This window comes from Triturus cristatus, chromosome 7 (genome assembly GCF_964204655.1).
Source record: "Triturus cristatus chromosome 7, aTriCri1.1, whole genome shotgun sequence".
Classification (NCBI taxonomy): Eukaryota; Metazoa; Chordata; class Amphibia; order Caudata; family Salamandridae; genus Triturus; species Triturus cristatus.
In genome coordinates this window covers 278,770,459-278,792,479 of record NC_140590.1, presented here as the reverse complement: position 1 = coordinate 278,792,479, position 22,021 = coordinate 278,770,459, and the positions used below count along the sequence as shown (strand labels likewise).

Here is a 22,021-nt window from a genome sequence, read left to right as displayed (position 1 = left end):
CTCAGGTTGACCAGATGCTCAAAGAATACATGGACTCAACCAAGACTATAGGTGTCCTTCAGACATCCACTTTTATGGAGTCGTTTCAGAGATCACAACAAAGAGGAGGCAGTATGACTACTTTCCCAGACTCCTCCGCCTCATTTTAGAGGCATCAATACCCATACTACCAGCAGTATTTTAGAGACGCATACAGAGACACAGGGATAGGGGAAAAGGAGACTCAGCTAAAGGAGCCACCTCCTCCAATAAGTGGCTTGCTTCTGCTCTCCAACTCTCCAGTCAAACGAGAGTACAAGAATTGCAGAAGATACTACCTCTTTTTCAGCCAAATCATCAACTAACAGTTATGCACCTCTTCAGAATAATGGCCTCATGCATAGCTATATTCTCCTATGCCAGGCTGCACATGCATCTGCTTCAACCATACCTATTGGCACCATGGGTCACTGGGAGGATTTAGTGTTGATACGGGCCAGCACCCATCACTCTCTGCAATGGTGGAACAACAATATTTGTTTACAGGGCTGACCTTCACAGACCCTGTTCCGTCGGTGACCATCACCACGGATACCTCACTCTCCAGATGTAAAGCACATATTCAACAACTGACTATTCAGGACATGTCGTTGCCACAACAGAGGGGCCTCCACATCAATTACCTCAAGCTCCTGGTTATTCAGTTTTTTCTCAAACCCTTTCTTCAGGAAATTCAGCACAAGGTAGATCTGAAAAAAGACAAACATAAACTCCATGTAGTATCTCCACATCTAAGACCGCACACGCTCAACATAGTTGTCGGCACTAGTGCAAAGCATTTGGCATTGGGTATTTCACAATCACCTACAAATTCTGTCAGACTACCTTCCGGGAGTGGACAGAAACTCTGCAAACCTGCTCAGAAGGATGCGGCAACGAGTCCACGAGTCCACGAGTGGGAAATCCACCCACAAGTCCTACTCCCATACTCCAACTGTTGGCAGGCCCCTGAAATCGACCTCTTTGCCACCACCCAAATTGAAAAATGTCAAAATATTGCCTCTGGGTTCTCACACTCACGGTCCACAGGCAGTGCTCTAAGGATAAGTTGGTCAGGAATCTTTGTCTACGTTTTTCTTCCTCTCCCACTCCTCATGTATGTGGTCCGAAGGCTTTGGCAAACATCTCCCACTCTCATCCTAGTTGCTTGCACGTGGTCCAAACAATGCTGGTACTCGACTCTCCCCAAGATGTCAGTGATCCCCCATGAGAAGCTCCCCAACAGGCCAAACCTTCTCACTCAAAACCAAGGCACAATCAGGCACCCCAACTCCAGGTAGCTCAATGTAGTAATTTGTATCCTGAGGTCCTAGAATTTGGCTAGCTCAATCTCCCTCAGGAGTTCATGTCTATCCTCAAAGAAGCTTGCAGACACACTACGCAACCTTGTTACGCGGTCAAATGGAAACAGTTTGTCCAGTACTGTATTTCCATACACCTGAACCTGTCTAAACCCACAGTTCAAGTTGTTGCCTGCTACCTTCTCGGTTTGCAAAAATAAAGTCTAGCTTAGACATCAATTTACCTTCATTTGGCTGCTATTGCGGCCTCCATGCAGACCAGGGAAAATTCTTCTAAAATGCTTTTATGGAAAGACTCAAATGTTGTAGACTACCCAGGCTAAGCTGGAACCTTAACGTTGCTCTTAAAAGACTCATGGGTCCTTCTTTTAAACCTCTGCATTCATTCCCTTTATAATAACTCTCCTGCAAGGTTGCTCTCCTTGTTGCTATAACATCCTTACGCTGTGTTGGCGAGCTTCGGGCTTTCACTTTTTAAAAGAGCCTTTCAACTGGATTGTCCTCAGAACTGACCCTAAGTTCCTTTCCAATGTGATATCCCTTCCATCTCAATTAGACCACTGAGCTCCCAGTCTTCTCCACTCAGCCAGACTTTGTGGTGGAAAGGGCTTTCAGACCCTTGCCGACAAGCGTGCCCTCATGAATTATATTGACAGGACCAAACCCTTTCGCAGAAGACGGCAGCTTTTTGTTGTTTTTACCAAATCTCGCAAAGGGCACGCTCTATCAAAGGCAGGCGTAGCCAGATGAATTGTCAAATGCGCTTCAGGAAACTTCTTAAGACCTCCCTATTTTAACATTGCTCGTCAGCTCGCTGAGCAGCACAGTCCGAAGCGCAGAGATACCCCTCATGGGGTGATTCAGGCGCTATACAAAACCCATAAATAAATAAATATACAAAACCCATAAATAAAATGTATCCAAATCTGCTACAGTAAAGAGAAGTTTGCCTGCCCCGCCCAGTCAAAATTCATTGGCAAAAAGGAGGCACTATGGCATTCCTTAGAAATATCCCCATAGCAGAAATTTTTTATGCAGCTACAAGGTTGAATCCACACACATTTACCAAGCACCACTGTGTGAATATCGTAGCACACCAGCAAACTAGAGTTGCTTAAGCTGTGCTAAGAATTGTTTCAGTTTTCTCCAATATCCACCGGCTAACCACCGCTTATTGCTTCACATACTGCTATAGAGTCTGTCTACAGCCACACAGGCTATGAACGGAATATGTTACTTACACTGTAAGCAACTATTTGGACCATATGAAACTGTAGATTCACATGCTCTCACCCGTTCTCTTCTGAACTCTTCTGTTGTTGCAGATGTACATTCCTTCATGTACGAATTTTGACTCTTAATAAATAATTTCTTTCATGGTCGCCCAACTTTCCTATCTAATGCTCCACCTTTGTACTCAACTGCTGTGCAGAAAAAATTCTAACAATGGAGCCAGTGCCAACGTGCATTACCAACTAAGGGAAGTGTCATATCCCTTGTGACAAAAAAGACAAGTTGCAAACATCCTAGCTGCTGTATGCAAAGCATGTGATTCTACAGCACAGCACTACACGCTGCGAACAGATACAGGGTACGTAACATATTCCTTACATATCTTATGATACTTTATGTACATGCACCTACATAGGATTGTCAAACTCACATGTACACAATGCTTCCATACTTATAGAGATAGTACTGTTTTACACGAGCTTTACACACATACATACACAGCACCCAGAACATACACTGCACAATACACACAGATGTAGTAATGGATGGCACGGATGACGCTAAAATTAAACACACAGAAAAAATAATTCCTACTTTTTTTCCCCAAATCAAAAATTGCGAGCTCTCCTCCAAAACCGCTAGACCAGGTGAAACTGCAGAAGTCTCCCTGACAACTATCACAACTTTGAAGTCTGACTGCTTCACACTACATTGTGTGCTACTTCTAGCCTCACTTTTCAGGACAATGGCTAAACATGGCTGTCTGTAGCATTTACTTCCATTGCACATGCTACTTTTGTTCTAGTTCCAATTCTAGAGTTGTATCTTTCATAATAGATTCTAACCTGAGCTTCAGGTGTTTTTGGGAATCATTGTAGTGCAACTACTTTCTTGGGGTCACACCAACAAACTTCTAGTTGTCCTATGAACCTATCTCCTGCTACAGTCTTGGGCACACAATTATTTTGGCGATGAGCAGAACGTCAGAGAGAAAAAGAGTGGAGAGTCTTTAAATTCTGCAAATACTGCTTTCTACTTAGTTTTTAAACAGAGCACCAACAGCTGCCTACTTGCCTACCATGACCCTTCAGTGAGAATCTTGGCGTGTGACTCGATTTCTACACAGTGTGCCTTGAGTCAAATCATTGCAAGTGTAATTTCTGGGCAGGTGTCCTAATGACCAGTTGCAAACCACATTCCTCAGCGATCCGCTTAGTTGTGCCCGATTCCGGCATTGTCACACACCCATTCTGAGAGAAGCCTCAAACGTGCCGGTGGGAGCCAACTATTTCTCACTCAGGAAGGAACAGTATTTTTACCTGTCAAGATGATGGTTTTTTCCCTTTTAAAATGACACTTCTTTAGTACACCTCTGGTGTAGACATGGTCGGAATGGACTGTAGGGCAATCTGGCAGCGCCTGAGGGGCTGGTCTGACTCGTCAATGTGTGGGTGAATTTTCTACCTGTTTATGGGCCTGTTGTGTTGTATTGTGGGCCGATTCGTACTTTTGATTTCCCTGAGATTACCAGATAAATTGCCTGCAGCAAGGAGAAATGTACAAATCTCCAATACTTTGCAAGAACCTTCAAACCGTATCTTTAAAAGTTTAAAACTACCCTAACCGTGCAAATGTGGGCCACTTTTTTAAGCTTTCTGATTTTCTAGCAGGGACCTCTCTTAGTGCCCAAGTGCATTTTTTTGTCCTTGCCCAACCCTGGCTTCAGAAGGCCTCAAATTGTACAATCTAATGGAGAAGATGCCAGGAACTGCTGAGAAGTCTGATGCCTTAACAAATGTTATGGGTAACTTTCCTGCTCTCTGTTTGTGTTGCCATACATAGGTACACGTTTAGAGGACTACATTGCTGCCTTAAAAAAACTAGCTATCACATTAAATTTGGTGGATTACATGATGAATTTGTTCGGGACCAAATTATAATGCACTCAACCAATTTCAACATTTAGGGGAGACTACGGGTCAGTGTTAACTCCTCCTTAAAGCACATTGTATTTCTAGTTTAAAAAGCTGATCATTCAACAAGGTATGCTTCGGCTGCTTTGAATAGTCAAGGAATAAATAAGGTTTTTCATGGGAAAAATGCCTTTAAAAAAAAAAAAGGGCAAGTTGACTTTTCTTCCTGAGAAAAGGGGTGCAGAGAAATATTTCTTGTGGAATACCAAGCATAATTTTAAAAGTCCAAGGATATACGAGCAAGTTGCTATACCTTTGGTAGTAAAGAACACCTTGCTCAAGATAAATGCTGTCCCACACTAAAATAAGTGTCCTAATTGTGAGACTGCTTGCCGTTTTGCCAGAGTGTGTAGAAGGAAACGTATATCTTCAACTGTGAAGTGCAGAGTGGAAAATTCTGAATTTTAATGCTTCTGAAGTGATCTTAAAAATGTTAGGAACTAGTTTGAAATGCAAATTATGTGGAGCTAGATGTGTGGGTTGTAAATTTGAGGAGTTACCCTGAACATTGTGATGGAATTGGGCCCATGACACTATTATCGACAGGACAAGTGCATATTTGGAAGGTGTTTGAAACCCCAAACATACCCTTAATAGGGTACAAATCTCCCTCGTTTGAATTTAAAGGTAGGAAGGCGTCTAGAAAACTATATGTAGTCAAAACGAGGCCCTATATTTGGGTGCCTTGACCAACAGCCATCAGGTATTATATAAGATCCAAAGAACATAGAGAAAGTTTCATTTACCGGTGGAAAATAGGATTTCAGTCGTACAAATATAAAAAATGTCCTCTTGCTCTTTCAAGAAGGGTAGAAAAAGTGGCATTAACTTGTCGTTAAGGAAGGAGCAGACCCAGTTACCCACAAGGTAAAGGTATCCAAGAGAAATTAAAAATTGCAAAAAGCAGGAATCATTGACGCTATGGAGTCAACAGAATGGCTTACCTCTTGGTTTTGGCAAGTTAAGCCAATGGCAGTATCTGAGTGCACATTGATAAAAGTTTTTTTTATGAAAAATATATTTGTGGATGAATTTTCATTGCTAAAAATTAATGAACTTCTGGCCATCCCCAAAGCGGCAAGGCAGTTTCCCACCATAGATTTAACTATAATGTATCATAGTTACACTTTACATCAATAGAGTAAGGCTATAACTATATTTATCCCTTCTTTTGGGTGCTATCAGTTTATTTGCATGCTGTTCATGTTGGCCTCTGTTACCGCTGCATTCCAAAGAATTGTACCAGTTGTTCAGCAATCACAAGGCTATCATGTTTTTTTAAAGATGCCATCCTGTCAGGGGAAAAAATACAGAAGAACGCAATATGTCTTTGAGGAAGATGCTAAATGTGATGCAAACAAGAGTTAACGGTCGGTGGAGTTTAAGAAATGTAAATATACTAAGATATCTGGGCCCAATTCACAGAACTAACTTAAGACAAAATCCTAAACTTACTACCATTTTGGTATTCACAGAAGGCACTTACTCATTTTGATATTCTTAAAGTTAAGATTTTTCTCAGTTTAGGAGTAAGTAAAGTTAGGACTCCTAACTTTACTACTCCTAAACTGAGAAAATCCTAACTTTAAGACTTTCGGTATTCACAGAAGGCATTTAGGAGTCCTAAAGTTAGGACTCCTAACTTCTGTGAATACCGAAATTAGTAAGTGCCTTCTGTGAATACCAAAAGGAGTAAGTGACTTCTGTGAATACCAAAATGGTAGTAAGTTTAGGATTTTGTCTTAAGTTAGTTCTGTGAATCGGGCCCTCAGTGTCCTACTTGGGCCATAAAGTGGATGAAAGGAACACTGTACCCAAGATGGAATGGGTAGAAACAATCAGATATGACTCTTCTCTAGCGTGCAGTGGATGATGTGAGATCCTTCTTTAGGGTTTTATTCAAAATGTGTATTGGATGTTGCTACTGAAACGTAAGTTTTGAGCTAATTGTTAAAAAAAATCTTCAAATTGGAGTGGAATGATAAACTGCAAGAAGACGCAGTTATAATTAAAGAGGATATCTCCAACACAAAGCCTCTTCAAGGATTTGACCCAATGCCACAAATACCAATGGAAAAGGTCTTGGAACTGTTTTATCCCAAATTGAAATGGATGGGGTGGAAGTCGGTGTCCTTTCCTTCTGTGCTGTCTTTCTCCTATGGAAGAGCATTACTCCTTCATTGAAAAAATAAGGCTAGCATGCATCTGTGGACTGGAGCACTTTAGGTAGTATATTTGTGGTTCTGAGTTCATCCTTTGACCGAACCATAAAAAACTTACCAAGATTTTGACTCTGAGTGGACGTTTGAAAGTGTCTGCCCAGATTTCTAGGATGTCCCAGAGACTGATTACAACTGCAAAGTAGAATATGTTCCTGTCATTGAGAAAAGGTTAGCTGATCTTTCAAGCAGAGCACGTGTGCAGTTAAGAGAGTGTACACCAAATGATTGAGAGGAATACGCAGTTACTAGTGTGCATTTGAATGAGCCTGTTGCTATTTCAATGGTGAGTAAGTCGAGAGTTATCTTGGGATGACACTTAAGTAGAAGTTTGGAGATTTTGAGGGATGGATAAACTGATGAGAAAAAACCCAAGAGTTGAAAAATGTTTGTGATATCAAAAAAGACTAACTGATCATTCTAGTTTCCTCTTGGGAAGTGGAAGGATTCAACTCCTTTGATTTTGATGCATGTAATTCTCAGAATCAGTCATGAGGGACACTTTGGTATTGTCAAGAACAAGGAAAGAATTAAGGATCAATTTTGGTGACCATGTGTTGAAAGGGTGGTTTGTGGTAGCTTTCAGTGTTGAGGAGGGATAAGTTACAAATAAATTAGACCTTCATTAATTCACATAGCTTGCTCAGATATGTCCTGGGAAGGTTTGGGGGTTGATATCTTTTTTGATATCCAATTTTATTGGTTTTTATGCAAGAGAACACCAGTGAAAAATTAAAACACAGCACATCACAGCAATGATAGGTCGCAGCCACATTATGTCCCCGGAGTTTAGTACACTTTGCAGTCCATAACCTCTTGAGGCCACTTACAGTATACAGAGTCAATGGAGTAAAGCATGCTTTTTCTATCTGACCCAACCATTTGCCCCAAACTTTGCGATGTTTAGCCGGGCATTCTCTGGCTTCGTACAGAGGTTTCTCCTGCGCCGCATACCAGTCCACCCCCCTACGCCACTTCGTTATACTAGGTGGGATAGGGCTTTGCCAGTTGGCAGCTATATCTCTTTTGGCCACTACCATGGCCGTGCTAAAGAAGAGCTCGTCCGCTCTGGACCCATCCAACCCATCTGTGACCCCCAGGAGTGTGTTCAGTTGATTATGCAGGACCTCCCATCCCAGGACCTCTGTGAATTCCCTCTCTAAAGTCTCCCAATATTGCGTTAGGAGGGCGCATTTCTCTGTGCTAGGAGGACAGTGGGCCAAAGGCTCAATGTTCTCCCCAGCCAGGGAAACTAATGTGACCTCTGTGTACTCTTTAGGATCTCTAGGGGCAACCTCCCATCAATCCCTATACTAGCCAACCCTTTTGACTGGTCACCAGTGGGTGTCTTTTAGGTGCAAATTGCATCCCCTCTTTTGTGCCCTGGCTGGTTAATGTCCAAGCACACCCCTGCCTTCAAGGGGTCGAACATTTTCCCCTGATACTCCTTCCCCTTTGACTGGGATGTGGCTCAGTGCTATTTCCCTCGCCTCATGCCCCCTCCCCCAGCTACTTTTGGTCACTCTTTCTTTTTATCCTTTCCCTCCTCTCTCCCTGAGAGGGGGCCTGGCCACTTTTCTGCTGGCCACCACCCAGGGTCTTTTTAGGTACCCTGATTCTTACCCACTCATCAGCTATCCTGACCAGTTCTCTGGGGCTAGACAGCTTAGAGTCCAACAGATGCTGGTGCAATGTCTCTGAAAGGCAATTTGTTAAAATGTGCTCCTTAACCAACAAAGTATAGAGCGCTTCAAATGTATCCACTTTGTTGCCTTTAATCCACCCATCTAGTGCCTCAACTGAGATACTAACATAGTCCACCCATGTTTGTGTTTTACCGTTCTGAAGGGATCTAAGCTTTAGCGTATACTCTTCAGTAGTTAACCCAAAAAGCTCTTCATAGGCTGCCTTCATCTGGGTGTAGGATTCAGTTACATCCTCCTCTAGTGTGACAAGCCTATATCTACTAACCCCTGGGACTATCTCCCACAGAGGTGTTGGGTCCCCTCCTTCCTCATCTTGAGAGCTCTCTCATATGAGGCCAGCCACTTGTCAATGTCATCCCCTGGAACATAACTAGGGGCAACCCCTTTGGGCAGCCTTACACCAGCGGCACCCCTATCAGCACCTCCAGATCTGCTGCCACCATCTTCTATGGTCTCCAATCCAAGCCTGGCCCTCTTTTTCTCTAGGTCCAACATTCTCTCGGCCAGAGCTATGGCCGAGAGCTTGGAGGAGACTCCAAGTCCAGAGCCAGCCAGACTGTGTGACTTGGGGACCTTCCTGGGCTTGGGTAGGTTTGAACCTGCCCCACTGGCTCCACTCAGCAGGCTGTGATTATGCTCCAACTCCTATTCATCCCCACTACCTTGCCAACTCATATAAAACTCACCCCATCCTTTAGCTTCTAAACGGTTCTCAAAGATCATCTAATAATATGCCTCACAATCTCATTGCAACTATTCTTGCTTATAGACTGTGCTCCTGTGAGGAAATAGGGTCTATTATATGGTGTGGCTGTGCAACTTCACTGTGTAATACACTTACCAATGCCTTTAAGACCAGTGGTTTTCTTTTGTCAAAATCTTATCTTCACCCTGGGTAGCTGTGGCTCTGAACATTCAGGCTTACACAAAGGAACAACCTCTTCATGGAACCCCTCACTATCACCATGAAACAAGCAGGGATCAAATACCACCTCTAAGCAGATGACACACAACTCTACTACAAAATCAAATCACTCAGTGACAGCTTACATCTCAACGTCACACTGATTAAGATACAGTCTTGGTTTAACTCTAACCATCTAAAATTAAACCACAGCAAAACAGAAGTTATTCTGTTCTCCCCCAAAAGGAACCGCCTTCCAATACAAGACTGGATCCGCAACCTTAAGGCCCTGAATTGTTCACTCACTCTATCTAACTCGGCTAAATCCTTAGGCTTCACCCTGGACAAAAACTTGTCAATGAAGGATCACATAAAATCCTCAGCAAAAGGAGCACTTTACACACTAAAACACCTAAACATTTTTTAAACCATTCATTCCCTCGGATGATTTCAAATGGGTTGTTCAGTCTCTGGTCCTCTCCAAACTTGACTATGGGAATGCTATTCTCACGGGGACCCCGAAAACTCACCTCACCCCCCCCCTCAGATCAGTACTAAACATAGCTGCACGGCTCATAAGGGACATCAAAGGGTATAAATACATCACGCCTGCCCTCAAGTCCCTAGACTGGCTTCCCATCAAAGGAAGATGCATCTACAAGACTGCCTACATCACCCACAAAGCACTCCACTCTCACTTCCTGGACTATTTAGAAAACAAACTCACAAAAGCAGGAAGAACCAGACAGCTGAGAAGCTCCACCACACTTCTCGTTCCTCCCAAAATAAAAAGGAAAACAACCCAGGCCCGCTCTTTCTCAGGTAATGCTCCCAGCATTTGGAACTCCCTCCCAAAGAACCTACGATGCAACCCCTCCTTCCCCGGCTTCAAAAGAGACCTGAAATGCCACCTCCTCAACAAATACTGGAACTTATGAGCAAACAAAACTTGGTTCAAATAGGCTCTCTTGCTCATTTCAGCCTCTGTTGATCAGTTGGGTGTTTTTCTTTTCTTTGTGTTTTCCCTTTATTATCTTGGATGTCTTTCGCTCTTTGAACTCTACTGTTTAGAACTGATCCCAATCTCAGCAATCCACCCTCATGGCAAAACATTTTTCTGTGTATAGATTTTTGTTTACTCTTCCTGCGTGGCCTATTTTATTCCTGTGTATATATGTTATGTATACTTGAACTGATGATTGTTGCACGACATATGCTCAGTGACAGTTTATTGCCTTGCTCTCGATACTTTAAAGCGCTCTGATACCGCCGGGTCTAGCTAGTGCTATATAAAACCTTAAATAAATAAAGCATTTAAACAGCACCAAAACAATTGCAGAAGAAATACGCAATACACTCATATAATCCTACACCAATTTATAAACATAGATTGTAGTTTTATGTATTTTTTGACACCAAAACAAAAAAGATCCACCAGAGAGCTCCAGAGATAGATTTTAGAAGGTACAGTAAATATGCACTTTTTACTTAACTGCGACCAACCATTGGCTAATTCAACACATTTGACAGAAACTTATTCAAGAAAAATATGGGTAAGTATCAGTGCGAATATGTAGAGTTACTTTGGGTGAGCAACTCCAGCAGGGAGCTAGTCAGGGGGACCAGCAAGACCCTCCGAAACAATTACCTCTAGAGATGAAGCAGTCTTCAACGAGTTCTGATCACTATTATCTCCTTGCCCTGCTATAGGACTCCTATGGAAGTGGTCCAGATGCAAGAAATATAGGATGCTGAAGATGCTCAAGGATGCTGTGGATGTAATGAGGTCGATGGGGGTCTTCCTGTGGCTACTCTGCGGTCCACAGGCTTGCTGAGGCGGTCCTGGACACTGGGTTCGACGTCCCTTTAGGTACTCATGAGCCTGGCAGAAACTCAGTTTCAATTGGTCTACCAATTGCCCGGTATCCTGGTCACAGTGGATTCCTTTCCTGGGCGATAACTTGCCTTCTGGGCAGGCAAGCACCACTCAGATCACTCTCCCAGGTCCAGCAGATTTGGTGCAACTTTGAGTGCCTGGTCTTGGTCCTTGGTGCTGCATGACGGCGATTCAAATATCTGGTCTACCAACTGGCCCCAGAAGGCACTGCAGCTTTTGTGGCCCTGTACTGCGAACAGCCAACTGATCTTCTGATTTTCTAGCTTTGCCTGGGATCAGGAGTCGACTTCTCCACAAGTGGGATACAGCAGGCGCAGTCCCTTCTCTTTTGCTAGCAACTAGTTTCAATAGGTGCAGTCTTTGTGGATGCAGCCTTTCTTCACTGGGTCCTTGGTGCAGCAGGTCAGTCCTTCGGTCGGTCCTCTTCCCCAATCCAGCAAGATCTGAGTCATGGGTGCCAGGCATGCATTTTTTATGCTCAGAAAATGCCCTCAGGATAGACGCTGTCAGTAGCCAATAGGCTATTAGGTTCCCTCCCTCCTGATGACCACTTCCTGCAAAGTGTGTCATCTGGCTGACCCAGAATTCTCTATTCTCTCCACTTCCAGTATGGCAGAACCCCTCTCTCTATGTGCAGTGCTTACTAGCCCAACCCAGGAGTATGACTACCAAGCGGCTGCATGTCCCTAAAAATGGTTTGGCAACTAGTTTCCCCTCTCTCACCCCAGTGCTGGTCTGTCTGCCTAAACAATAGAGCAGCCCCTCTCCCAAGTGTTTCCCATTTGCCTTGCAAAGGCGGCTTCTCCTTTGAAGTTCGCCTTTTGCCCCAACACCTGGGTGGCTTCTTGCCAGGGAGAAGTAACACAGGCTCCTATTGTGTCTTTCCCTGGAAGCTGTTTGCACATTTCCCAGGACGGCAGAAAGCTGTCTCAAGGGCAGACCCCACCTGCAGTCATGAAGGGGCACAGGAGACTTTGGGCAACAAAGTGGCAACTTCGCAAAAGTTGCATACTGCAATGAGTTACATTAATTTTGACTCCAGTATTAAATCGGGTTTAATGTAATGACTTGTTTGATACCTTGGAGTTTCAACTTTAGTTGCACCATGCAGGGGTTAGCACAGCTGACATGTCAGCGTGTTAATCTTGTACTCACCAATATCGCTACCTAGGCCTTCCGCAGTAAAAACAATAGTTTTGTGTTTTTACTGTTAGAACAAGTAAAGTACATGTTCTGCCCTGGAAATAGGCTTCACCATGCCTTAGGACTTGCTGGACCTGCCATGGGGTGACTTAAACAGACGGAGGTTTGGGCTTTGCCTATCTTTGAAATGTTTTAAACTGCTGTTTCTGTCTGCAGTGGCAGACTATGAGCCACATTTTACATTTGTCAGAGTGCCACAACCAGTGCTGAAATCCCTGGGGTGACCCTCTAACTTACAGGCCCTGGGTACCATTCACTAGGGATTTACAAGTAAGTTAGCTTATGCCAGTTGGATATACGCCAGTTCAACATACACACTTTAAGGTCAGGGCACAAGCACGGAGGTCTGGTTAACAGGCCTCAGTGGGCTCAGAGAAAAAAAAAACAGCGGCATCAGTCCAAAACGTTGAGGGTGACCATATAAAAAGAGGCATTTCATTAAAGCTCCTAAATACCTGAGCTTATCAGTGCCACTGACCTCTGAATCACCTGCCCATGTCATTGAAGAGTAATCTTTACGTTACCTGCCATGAATAGATCTCCTTGTCCCCCCCTCTCTTTCCAATCCCCTCTTATCACTTTCTTCATAGTTGTATTTCTCTCCTCTCACTGCTTCTGCTATACCTCCTACCTCCTCAGTCATATCCTGAAATTGATGTTACTCCCTTATGAGCCTATACTGTAAGTTATCCGTCCTCTTTCAATTATTAATATTCATTTAAAGAATGTCAGGCACCTATTCCTATGGGTCTGGTTTGCGCTATACAGAACCTAAATTAATAAATGAAAAGTGTATTGCATCATTACACAACATTATACGGAACTCTTAAACCTGCATATCACTTGCGCACACACATTCCTTCAATGCACATCATGCACGTGCTTACTCCTATTTAGTACTAGTTTGACAGAAATAGTGTTGCATTTTAACACAAAACATACATAGTGCAGCTGCGGAGCATCCACAGGAGGTTCAGTGGCACACACTCATGCTTGAACATGCTTCACCAATGAACAGATTTAAATTGTGAGAAAGTGGCTTTAGGAGCCTTTGTGTTTTTGTGATGAGAATGTTTAGTAATATCTGAAGTTTGGAGATGCTACTTTTGCCTCTCAGAGTGATGTCCTAGGTTGTGCAACACCTAACCTCTTGTCTGCTAATTCTTCTCTTAGCTCTGGGTGGGAATGCCCGCATGGTACGTGGCTGCCTGTCGTGCCAATGTGAAGAGTGGTGCCATCATGGCTAACTTGTCGGACACAGAGATCCAAAGAGAGATCGGCATCAGCAATCCTCTTCACCGCCTCAAGCTTCGCCTTGCCATCCAGGAGATGGTATCTCTCACCAGTCCATCGGCACCTGCGACCTCACGGACGGTAAGGCATCCCAACAGATCAAGTTACCTTCCTCACCCATAGCCCCTTCACCTCTTAAATGGTAGAAAAACAGGCATCCCTCCACTGCCACTCAATAGTGTCTGCCACCCCAACAGCACTAAGAGCAAGTTCCATTTGTACTCATCACTACATAATGCCTGCTATCTCGCCTGTTTTAAAGAGTCAATGTAAAACAAGTTCCCATCCTTGCACAGTTTGCATTACACCCCACCACACTACCTTCCAAATAGTTGGAGACATCTATATACCGGTCCCCATAATCGTTCACTGTACTGTACCTGAGCAATGCTTATCGGCACCACTAAAACAACACTTGTCACACGTCAGAATATTAGAAGCCATGACGGAGCATGTCTTGATTCTGAAACACTGCATAATACACAGCACAGTAAGGAGCCAAGTGGAGACATTTGTATCTTCAGTCACCTGAAAATTACTGCAATCTTCTTTACCTAAATGTAAATTGATACTTGTATAGCGCACTACTCACCCGCAAGGGTCTCAAGGCGCGTGTACGAATACCGCTGTGGAACCCATCCTGGCTTTCCCTGGGAGGCGTCCACTCCTGGGCAACCCCAAGGTGGAGGCCAGGCATCCTTAGCGTTGTGGGGGCCGTTGTGGAGATTAAGCAAGCTATTGCCCAGAGTTGCAGAGTGGGACTCCATGATTGGAATGGCACCGAGGCGAGAATGATCAGCTCCGTGGAATTTTTGAGCCCAAGACCTGCCGAGGCCTAAACAGAATGATAGACACAGGCAGAACTGTACAGCAGGTGCTGCAACCCCAAGAAGAGGCTGGGACAACCCTGCATAAGCAGGAATCCCTATTAGAAAGGGCAAGTGCAGTTTACATCACTACCACTGTGCACCATACCCTAAAGGGTGCCATCTGGAAGAAGCACTACTGTATGTTATGCCCTATATGGCTCTGTGCAAGTGCTTGCAAACTAATGCATACACCTCATTATACACCATGTCTCGCAGCATTGTGTCTGTGAAGCTTTGTATTGGAAACAATAGCCAATTGTAATAAAAAACGCCAAGAGCTAGATGCTTTTAACTCTGATTTTAACGTTGGCATCTTTTCTTTGACAAACAAAAATGAAAAGAGAATTGACATAAATGCAGTAGACTTTAAACCTAAAGAAAACGGCACCTCCTTTAGGGGTCCAGGATGATCTTGCTATTTTAAATGGCACACATGTAAAGGGTGTTCATAATTCTGCACCTTATAAAAGGGTTCTCTAAACAGTAGGCTCTCACAGTTTTTGTTAAATAATTTTTTAGAGAGTTTGCTTTGAAGGTACTGTCTTCTTCTTTGTATGTACAACCCTCTGCCTTCCCTGTTAGTGCATTGTTCCTGCTGTAGCAATTGAAAACTAGAATTAGAATAGGTACCATTCACCAGTGCTCTTCGTCCTCATTCACAAGTTTCAGTTGTAACAAAGTGAGCATTGAGCATTACAGCTACTGCGAAAAGAAGTGCAAGTCCTGAATAGGATTGGATAATCCCCAAATGACATCCATTTCTGACTAGTCTTATCCACTGCCCACTGTAACAAACAAAAGATATCTAGTGTTATCTCATCCTCTTCTCCAGACAAAGAGTTGTAAGATTGACTTTGTGTGTTACAAGAACTGTGGCACTTTACCACAGCTAAGAGTGGCAAACACTTAGTGATGTTTGGTTGTTACGATTGTTCCTTTTGGGACATGGTACAGAGGCTTACAGGTAACCTTCCAAAAGAATAACACCAGGATGTTTTAGAACTCAAAGACATGCTGGTTTCAAGCAAAGTTAGTGTTGGCATATGCTTCACATTTGGCAGCCTACTAATATTTACACAACATATGTAAGAGAATGTCAGTACGTATGCCTCACTGTCAAGAATCCTGGTGCACATTACATCTTCATTCTCAGACATTTCGCTGTATGGCAACTATGCAGAATACAAGCTGCTCTTAATATGTCATAGCAAATATGCTTCAAACTTTTGGCCTGGAAATGAAAACAAATGAATGCTACAAACATTACTGGCCTGAAAGCTGTAATCACCATCTTTTCCAGGTAAACTACCAGTAGCTCATAATCTCTCACGTTGCCCTCACTGTTATCCACTCCAGCAGGTAAGCATTACAAAACACCCACGAAAAGTGGTACAGAATATCTAATGATAAATTGGCATTCTCTGTTGCCTGGAGTGAATAAATGCGAAGGTTGAGGCTTAAGCTATTGCTTCCTTCTTTCCCTCAGCAAAGTCTAGCAATTACATCCATGGTACAGGAGGCTAACCAACAATGGTAACAGTATCAGGGCCTCATATTACCAATGCGTACACAGAAGATTGTTTCTCATAAGAAGAAAAGAGCCAAGGAAAGAGCTAAACCCATCTTAGTCATGGGAAGGATAAAAAAGTCAGTGATTAAAGAAACATGAATGATGTTGAAACTGCTTGAGATTATTTGTACGTATTTATATGGTATTTTAACAGCTCAAACGGAGCCAAAAGGCTGTGGAATGTTGTACACGGTCAAAGACTTGCATAAAGTCTACAAGTAATAGGAGCCGAAGCTAGTCTGTGGACAGTTAATGCATTGTAATGTAGTGTTCTTTAAAGAGGTGCATCTTCAACTCTTTCCTAACTTAGAGCAGTGTTGGGGCAGTCCTAATGGATATGGGGATGTTCCAGATCCTGGGTGCATAGACTGAAAAGGCCTACTGTTGAATTATTTACTTTTTTTTGCATTATTTATCTGTAGTGTGATGGTCACCTGGCTAGGGGGGTGCCAATATCCACCAGAGATAGTGATCTTGTCTGCAATATAAAAGGGGCTGCTGGTTGTGATGGCTTTGTAAATAATGCAGCTGGTTTTGAAGATGGTGCTAACCGGCAAACGGAAAAAGAGGCGTTCCAAAAGGTTAAGGATAATGTAATCATATTATTTTAGGCCCTGAATGAGAAGTGCTGTAGCATGTATGATGACCTCGGGAGGTCATAGAATAGGGCATTACCACCATCCAGATGTGAGAGTACTTGAACAGCAATTCTGAAGTCGCTCTATGGGAGAAATGCTTTGACTTTGTTTAGAAGTGAAAGCTGGTACCTGGCCGCCTTTGTTTTTCGGAAGTGTGTTCTGTGAGGTTGATGGCAAGGGTGAATCCAAGTGACTTGGCATGTGGGGAAAGTTGGGGTTCGAAGCCTTCAGTGTTTGTGTCATTGAATCATATTTGTGCTGTATCTTGTTTGTAGTTCTTGGCAAATAACAGCAATGCTGTCTTGGTTGGTTTGAGCTTCAGGTTGGTGCTGGACATCCAAGGCTGGTCGATGTGTATCATTTGGCATATTGGTGACTCTTGATGCTGTTATCTAAGAATAGATTACAAAGTAGCTTCATGTAAAGATTAAAAGTTTAAAGAGACAGTATGGAACCCTAGAGGACTCTACAAGTGACAGGGATATTTTGTGGTCTGAAGGAATCCAATTCCAACCAAAAAATGTGAGTCTAGCATAAAATCTACAGGATGCATATTATCAAAGCCTGGTAATTCCAAAGCAGAAGAAATTCTATTGATTTTCTTTTTTTGGGGGGTCAAAATGAACATTTACATTTCAAGTAGCACTTACGGTGACCTAAACTAGTTACCAAAAATATTTCCCAAGAGTGTGGCAGTGTTAGTTGCCAACTGAAGAAAAATATGTACCTTCAACATGTTCTGTTGGCTTCTTTAAAAAAAAAATATTTTCTAATTGGCATTTTCATTTGCACATGTCGCGGTAGTCTATTACAGAATAAGAAGGCAACACATAACCTCATTATCGACATCCATCACTGTAGTCAAAGTGAGTCTGAGGGGTATAATAATTGTACATCAGTATTGATCATGCGAAAATAACCCTGCAGACCGCACGCCATAACCCTTGATATCCGGACTCGGGAACTGAATATGGGACGTAATAGGGTTTGTGACCTGGAAATGATTCTGTTTATAAGGAAAAGAACATTCCCGATTATATGATGATACTGTATCAAAAAGGATATATATGATTCCTTCACAAAATTATTCTGGAGCTCTGATGAAGTTCCTTTGCTGAATGGAACGAAACGTGATGGCTGGATTTTAATCTGTATATATTATCAATGTAATAAGATTTTGGAATAAATAAGGGCCAGATTTAGGTGGCCAAATAGCAATCGGTAACGCTGAAATTAGCAGAATTCCAGCGTTAACGATCGCTATTTGGCTGCGAGCAATGTAGGTGAGTTTAAACCTACTAGCAAAATAAAGAATCGCAAAATTGCGATTCCTTATTTTGCTCTTGCATTTAAGAAATCGGGAATTGCGATTTGTTAAAATAAATGTAAGTAGCACAAAAGTAAGTGCACTTTAGCCTTAAGGAATCGCTAATTACCACCAACTTCAAGTTGGTGATAATTAGCGATTTCCTTTTAAAAAGGACTTTTTTGCTTTTTTTAAAGTGCCATGTGGCACACATTCATGCCCTTAGGGCATGTATGTGCTCCACATGTGCACACATGCACATTTCAGGGGTGCAACAGGGTATCCTTTTGACACCCTGGCACCCTTCAAATAGCGCCCGCTATTTGCCATTCTTTAATACCGAATCGCTAGTAGTGAATATCTTCCTATTCATTCCTATGGACCTCCTAGCCCATAGGAATGAATGGGTAGGTATTCCTTATTAGCTAATCTCAATTTGCGATTTGTTATTAAGGAATGTTAAGGAATCGCTAATATTCTTGCGATTCCTACCTACATTCAATTTTGCGAGTATTTAATAGCGAATCGGTAAAATTCGCTATTAAGGATGCGTAAATTTGCTTTTACCTTCATCTGGCCCTAAATTGGATGTGGCCTTCTTTTCTGGTGCACCTTCCTTTTGTTGAAAAAGTTCTAGATCTGGTTGTCAGTGGCACTTAACGGTGTTAGGTGGTGGAAGAACTGTGCACAGGACACATAATTTGATGAATTTGGACTGAGGTGCAACATTTACAGTCCGCTGCTGGAGCTTTTGTTTCCATATACTCTTTATGGCTTTACTAAACATACAATGTCTAAGAATGGACTTAGACACCGTATGGGTTCAGGGCTCATGCCAATGTACCCTCACCTGAGGCTAGTGCACCCTTCTAGAGAGGTGGCTTACCTAGGCCTCAGGCAGTGGGTTGTGGGCATGGCACACAGGGAAGTGTGCCATGTCGACTCTTCACTTTTCTCTGCACCAAAACATGCCGCCTGCAATGGCAGTGTGTGGGTGTTAAGGTACAGGGCATCTTAGGGTGGCACAATAGGTGCTGCAGTGCTTAGAGGCCTACCCTGGTCACATTGCATTTGGTACCCATGGTACCTTTAACAAGAGACTTACCTATGGCCAGGGGTTTGCCAGTTGTGAGTACAAAGGTACAGTGTTGGGAAATAACACACGGCCTGGGAGCCTGATTGGCAGGGACCCAAAGCACATCAAGTCAGGTTGCAACAGCAGTCAGGCAAAAAGTGATGGGTAACCATGCAAAAAGAGGCACTTTCCTACAGATCACAATTTAGGGCAGTGCCATACCATGTGTGCAAAATTGGCATCTAAGGGACCGCATCTGGGGCATGGACAAGGCTCACCCACGTATACCACCTGAATTGTGCAGTCATGTGTGCATAGTTGAATTGGTTTTTTTTTAACCTCTTATTCCTGGAGATCTTTCATGGGGAGGCCACAACTCTCTGCCACTCTGGGTTGGACAGTTCCCGTTCTAGGATCTTTTCCCATTTTCCCCACAGAACCTCTTGGGTACTGCATACCATTGTCGCAAGGGATCGATAAAGCCAGGTCGCGAAGTGTCTTGCTGATTCCATTGAGACCAATAGTTGTAACTCATCATGTGTTACAGGCTCCTCCCAATTCCCTTCCCACAGGTCTATAAGCGTAGTGTCAGTGCTTCTTATGTAAAGAATTGTCCTGGCGGCAAATCATAATGCTCCATCAATTCTTTTAACGGCAGTAAGGTACGCTGATGGTAGCAATCACCAACGATGACAAGCCCAGCATCTGTCCAGGCTGAAATCTGCCCAGCGGTAAAGTAAGAAATGGGCTCACTGTGAGGGAGGCCCACCAAGAGCAGCACAGGTGCATACAACTGCATACCGGTCGTCCTCGAGCAGCATCAGCACCAGCATTTCAGGGTCACAGAAAGTAGCATCCTCTGGCGTTGGACAATCGTCGGCGGACAAAGCAGCCTTCCCAATAAGGTCTGCATGTGTGCCGAGAGCCCAATCACCCTCCAGCCCACTCTGATCGGCTCGGTCAAGCCACCGTGCAATCCACTGTAGCTGGGGGGCCCAAAAATATTGTTCGAAGTCTGGAACGCCCAAACCTCCCTCTTCAAGGGGGTGCCGAAAGATAGCAAAGGACACCCTATGGCGACCACCGTCCCAGATTAAGTCACGCGCCAGGGCATCCAAATGCTTAAACCATGTGAGCGGCACTCCTACCGGTAAATTCGCGAAGAAATAAAGGAGTCGTGGGATCATGACCATCTCAGTTAGCGAAATCCTGACCATTATAGGCAGCTTTAGGGATCACCAAAAGGTGACACAGGTCTTAAGAGAACAGAGAGCCTTCCCCATATTAGCTTCCCGGAGATCCTCCAGTTGGTGAAAGATCTGGATCCCCAGGTATCAAAAGGAGGTGGGTGACACATCAAGTCCGAGGGGAAGCCCCGGGGTTGTGTCACGTCTGAGAAGATGGAGAAGACGTGTCTTGGTCTTATTGACCCGCAGGCCTTACACCTACTCAAAACTCCGCAGATGTTCCAGGGCACACAAAAATACCCTGCGTTCCATCCCACAGGTAAAGAAGGATGTCGTCCACATAGAGGAACATGATATGTTCACGCCCTTTGACTGTTATGCCGGAGCCTCTGCTTTCTCATCTAAATATCTCTGCTTGGGGTTCAATGGCCAAGACAAGCAATAGCGGGGATAGCGGACATCCCTACCTCGTGCCTCTACAGACTGCATATTGCTTAGAGAGCGTGGTGCCTGTTTTGACCCTACCCGTCGGGGCAGTGTATAATAGCCAGACCCTTTTAACCCAGTTCTCTCCCAGGACCATCTTTAGCATTACTTCGAAAAGATAGTCCCATCGTATTGTGTCGAAGGCCTTTTCTAGATCTACCAACATCAGCAGCGCTTCTTGGTTTGCAAGAGCTGCAAGATGATGCTTCACATGATATAGCTGCCTAAGGTTCTGGGAAGTGTTACGGATAGGGATGTTTTTTTTATGTTATGTTAAAATATTTATACCGCGCACTTTCACCATCGGTTTCTTGGCGCTAATGACAAATAACAGAGAGCCGGGATGAGATAATTAGCTGTATGCAGATTGGAAGAGCGAGGTTTTCAGAAGTCTGCGAAAGCAGTCATACTTAGGGCAGATGCGAAGGGCAGATGGCAAAGCGTTCCAGGTAGAGGGGGCCAAAACAGAGAAGGAAAGGCCACCATGCTTTTTCCTTTTAAACTTGGGGATCTCAAGAAGATTAAGAGTGGAGGATCGAAGGGTTCGGGAAGGGGTATAACGGGACAGATTAGAGGAAATGAAGGCCGGGGCAGCCTGTGAAAGGGCCTTAAAGGTGGAACATGCCATTTTGAAAATACAGCGTTTGGAGATAGGAAGCCAATGGAGGCTATGAAGGAGAGGGGTGACATGCTGGAATTTCGGCTGGTGAAAAATCAGGCGGGCGGCCTGATTCTGCACCAGCTGTAGACTGTGAAGGTGACAGGCCGGGATGCCAGCATAAAGTAAGTTGGCGTAGTCAAGCCTGGAAGTGATAAGTGCCATAACAACTAAGGTCAGGGCTTCTTTCGTAAGAAACCTGCTGATCTTACGAATCCGCCTGAGATGGAAAAAGCAGGCTGAGGTGACCGAGTTGATTTGTGGCTTCATTGAAAGATCGTCAGAGATGATCACCCCCAGGCTTTTGACTGAACGCACAGGGACCGGAGCGGTCCCCAGAGAAGAAGGCCAGAATGAGGGGTTCCAAGGATGGTTAGAGCTGCCAACCAAAACAAGCTCAGTCTTGGTAGGGTTCAGCTTCAGGTGACTATGATACATCCATTCCGCAATGGACAACATAGTCC

General features: G+C 43.8%; 1 protein-coding gene across 9 annotated transcripts in view; it reads left to right on the top strand.

Moving 5' to 3' along the window:
- Positions 1-22,021, top strand: part of PPFIA3 (PPFI scaffold protein A3) — a 966,668-nt gene that overhangs the window by 594,788 nt on the left and 349,859 nt on the right. For all 9 annotated transcript variants that reach the window (XM_085616258.1, XM_085616264.1, XM_085616259.1 and 6 more), the window contains one exon: positions 13,649-13,849. In XM_085616258.1, the coding sequence (XP_085472384.1) occupies positions 13,649-13,849 (201 nt within the window). The remainder of the gene's footprint in view (positions 1-13,648; positions 13,850-22,021) is intronic.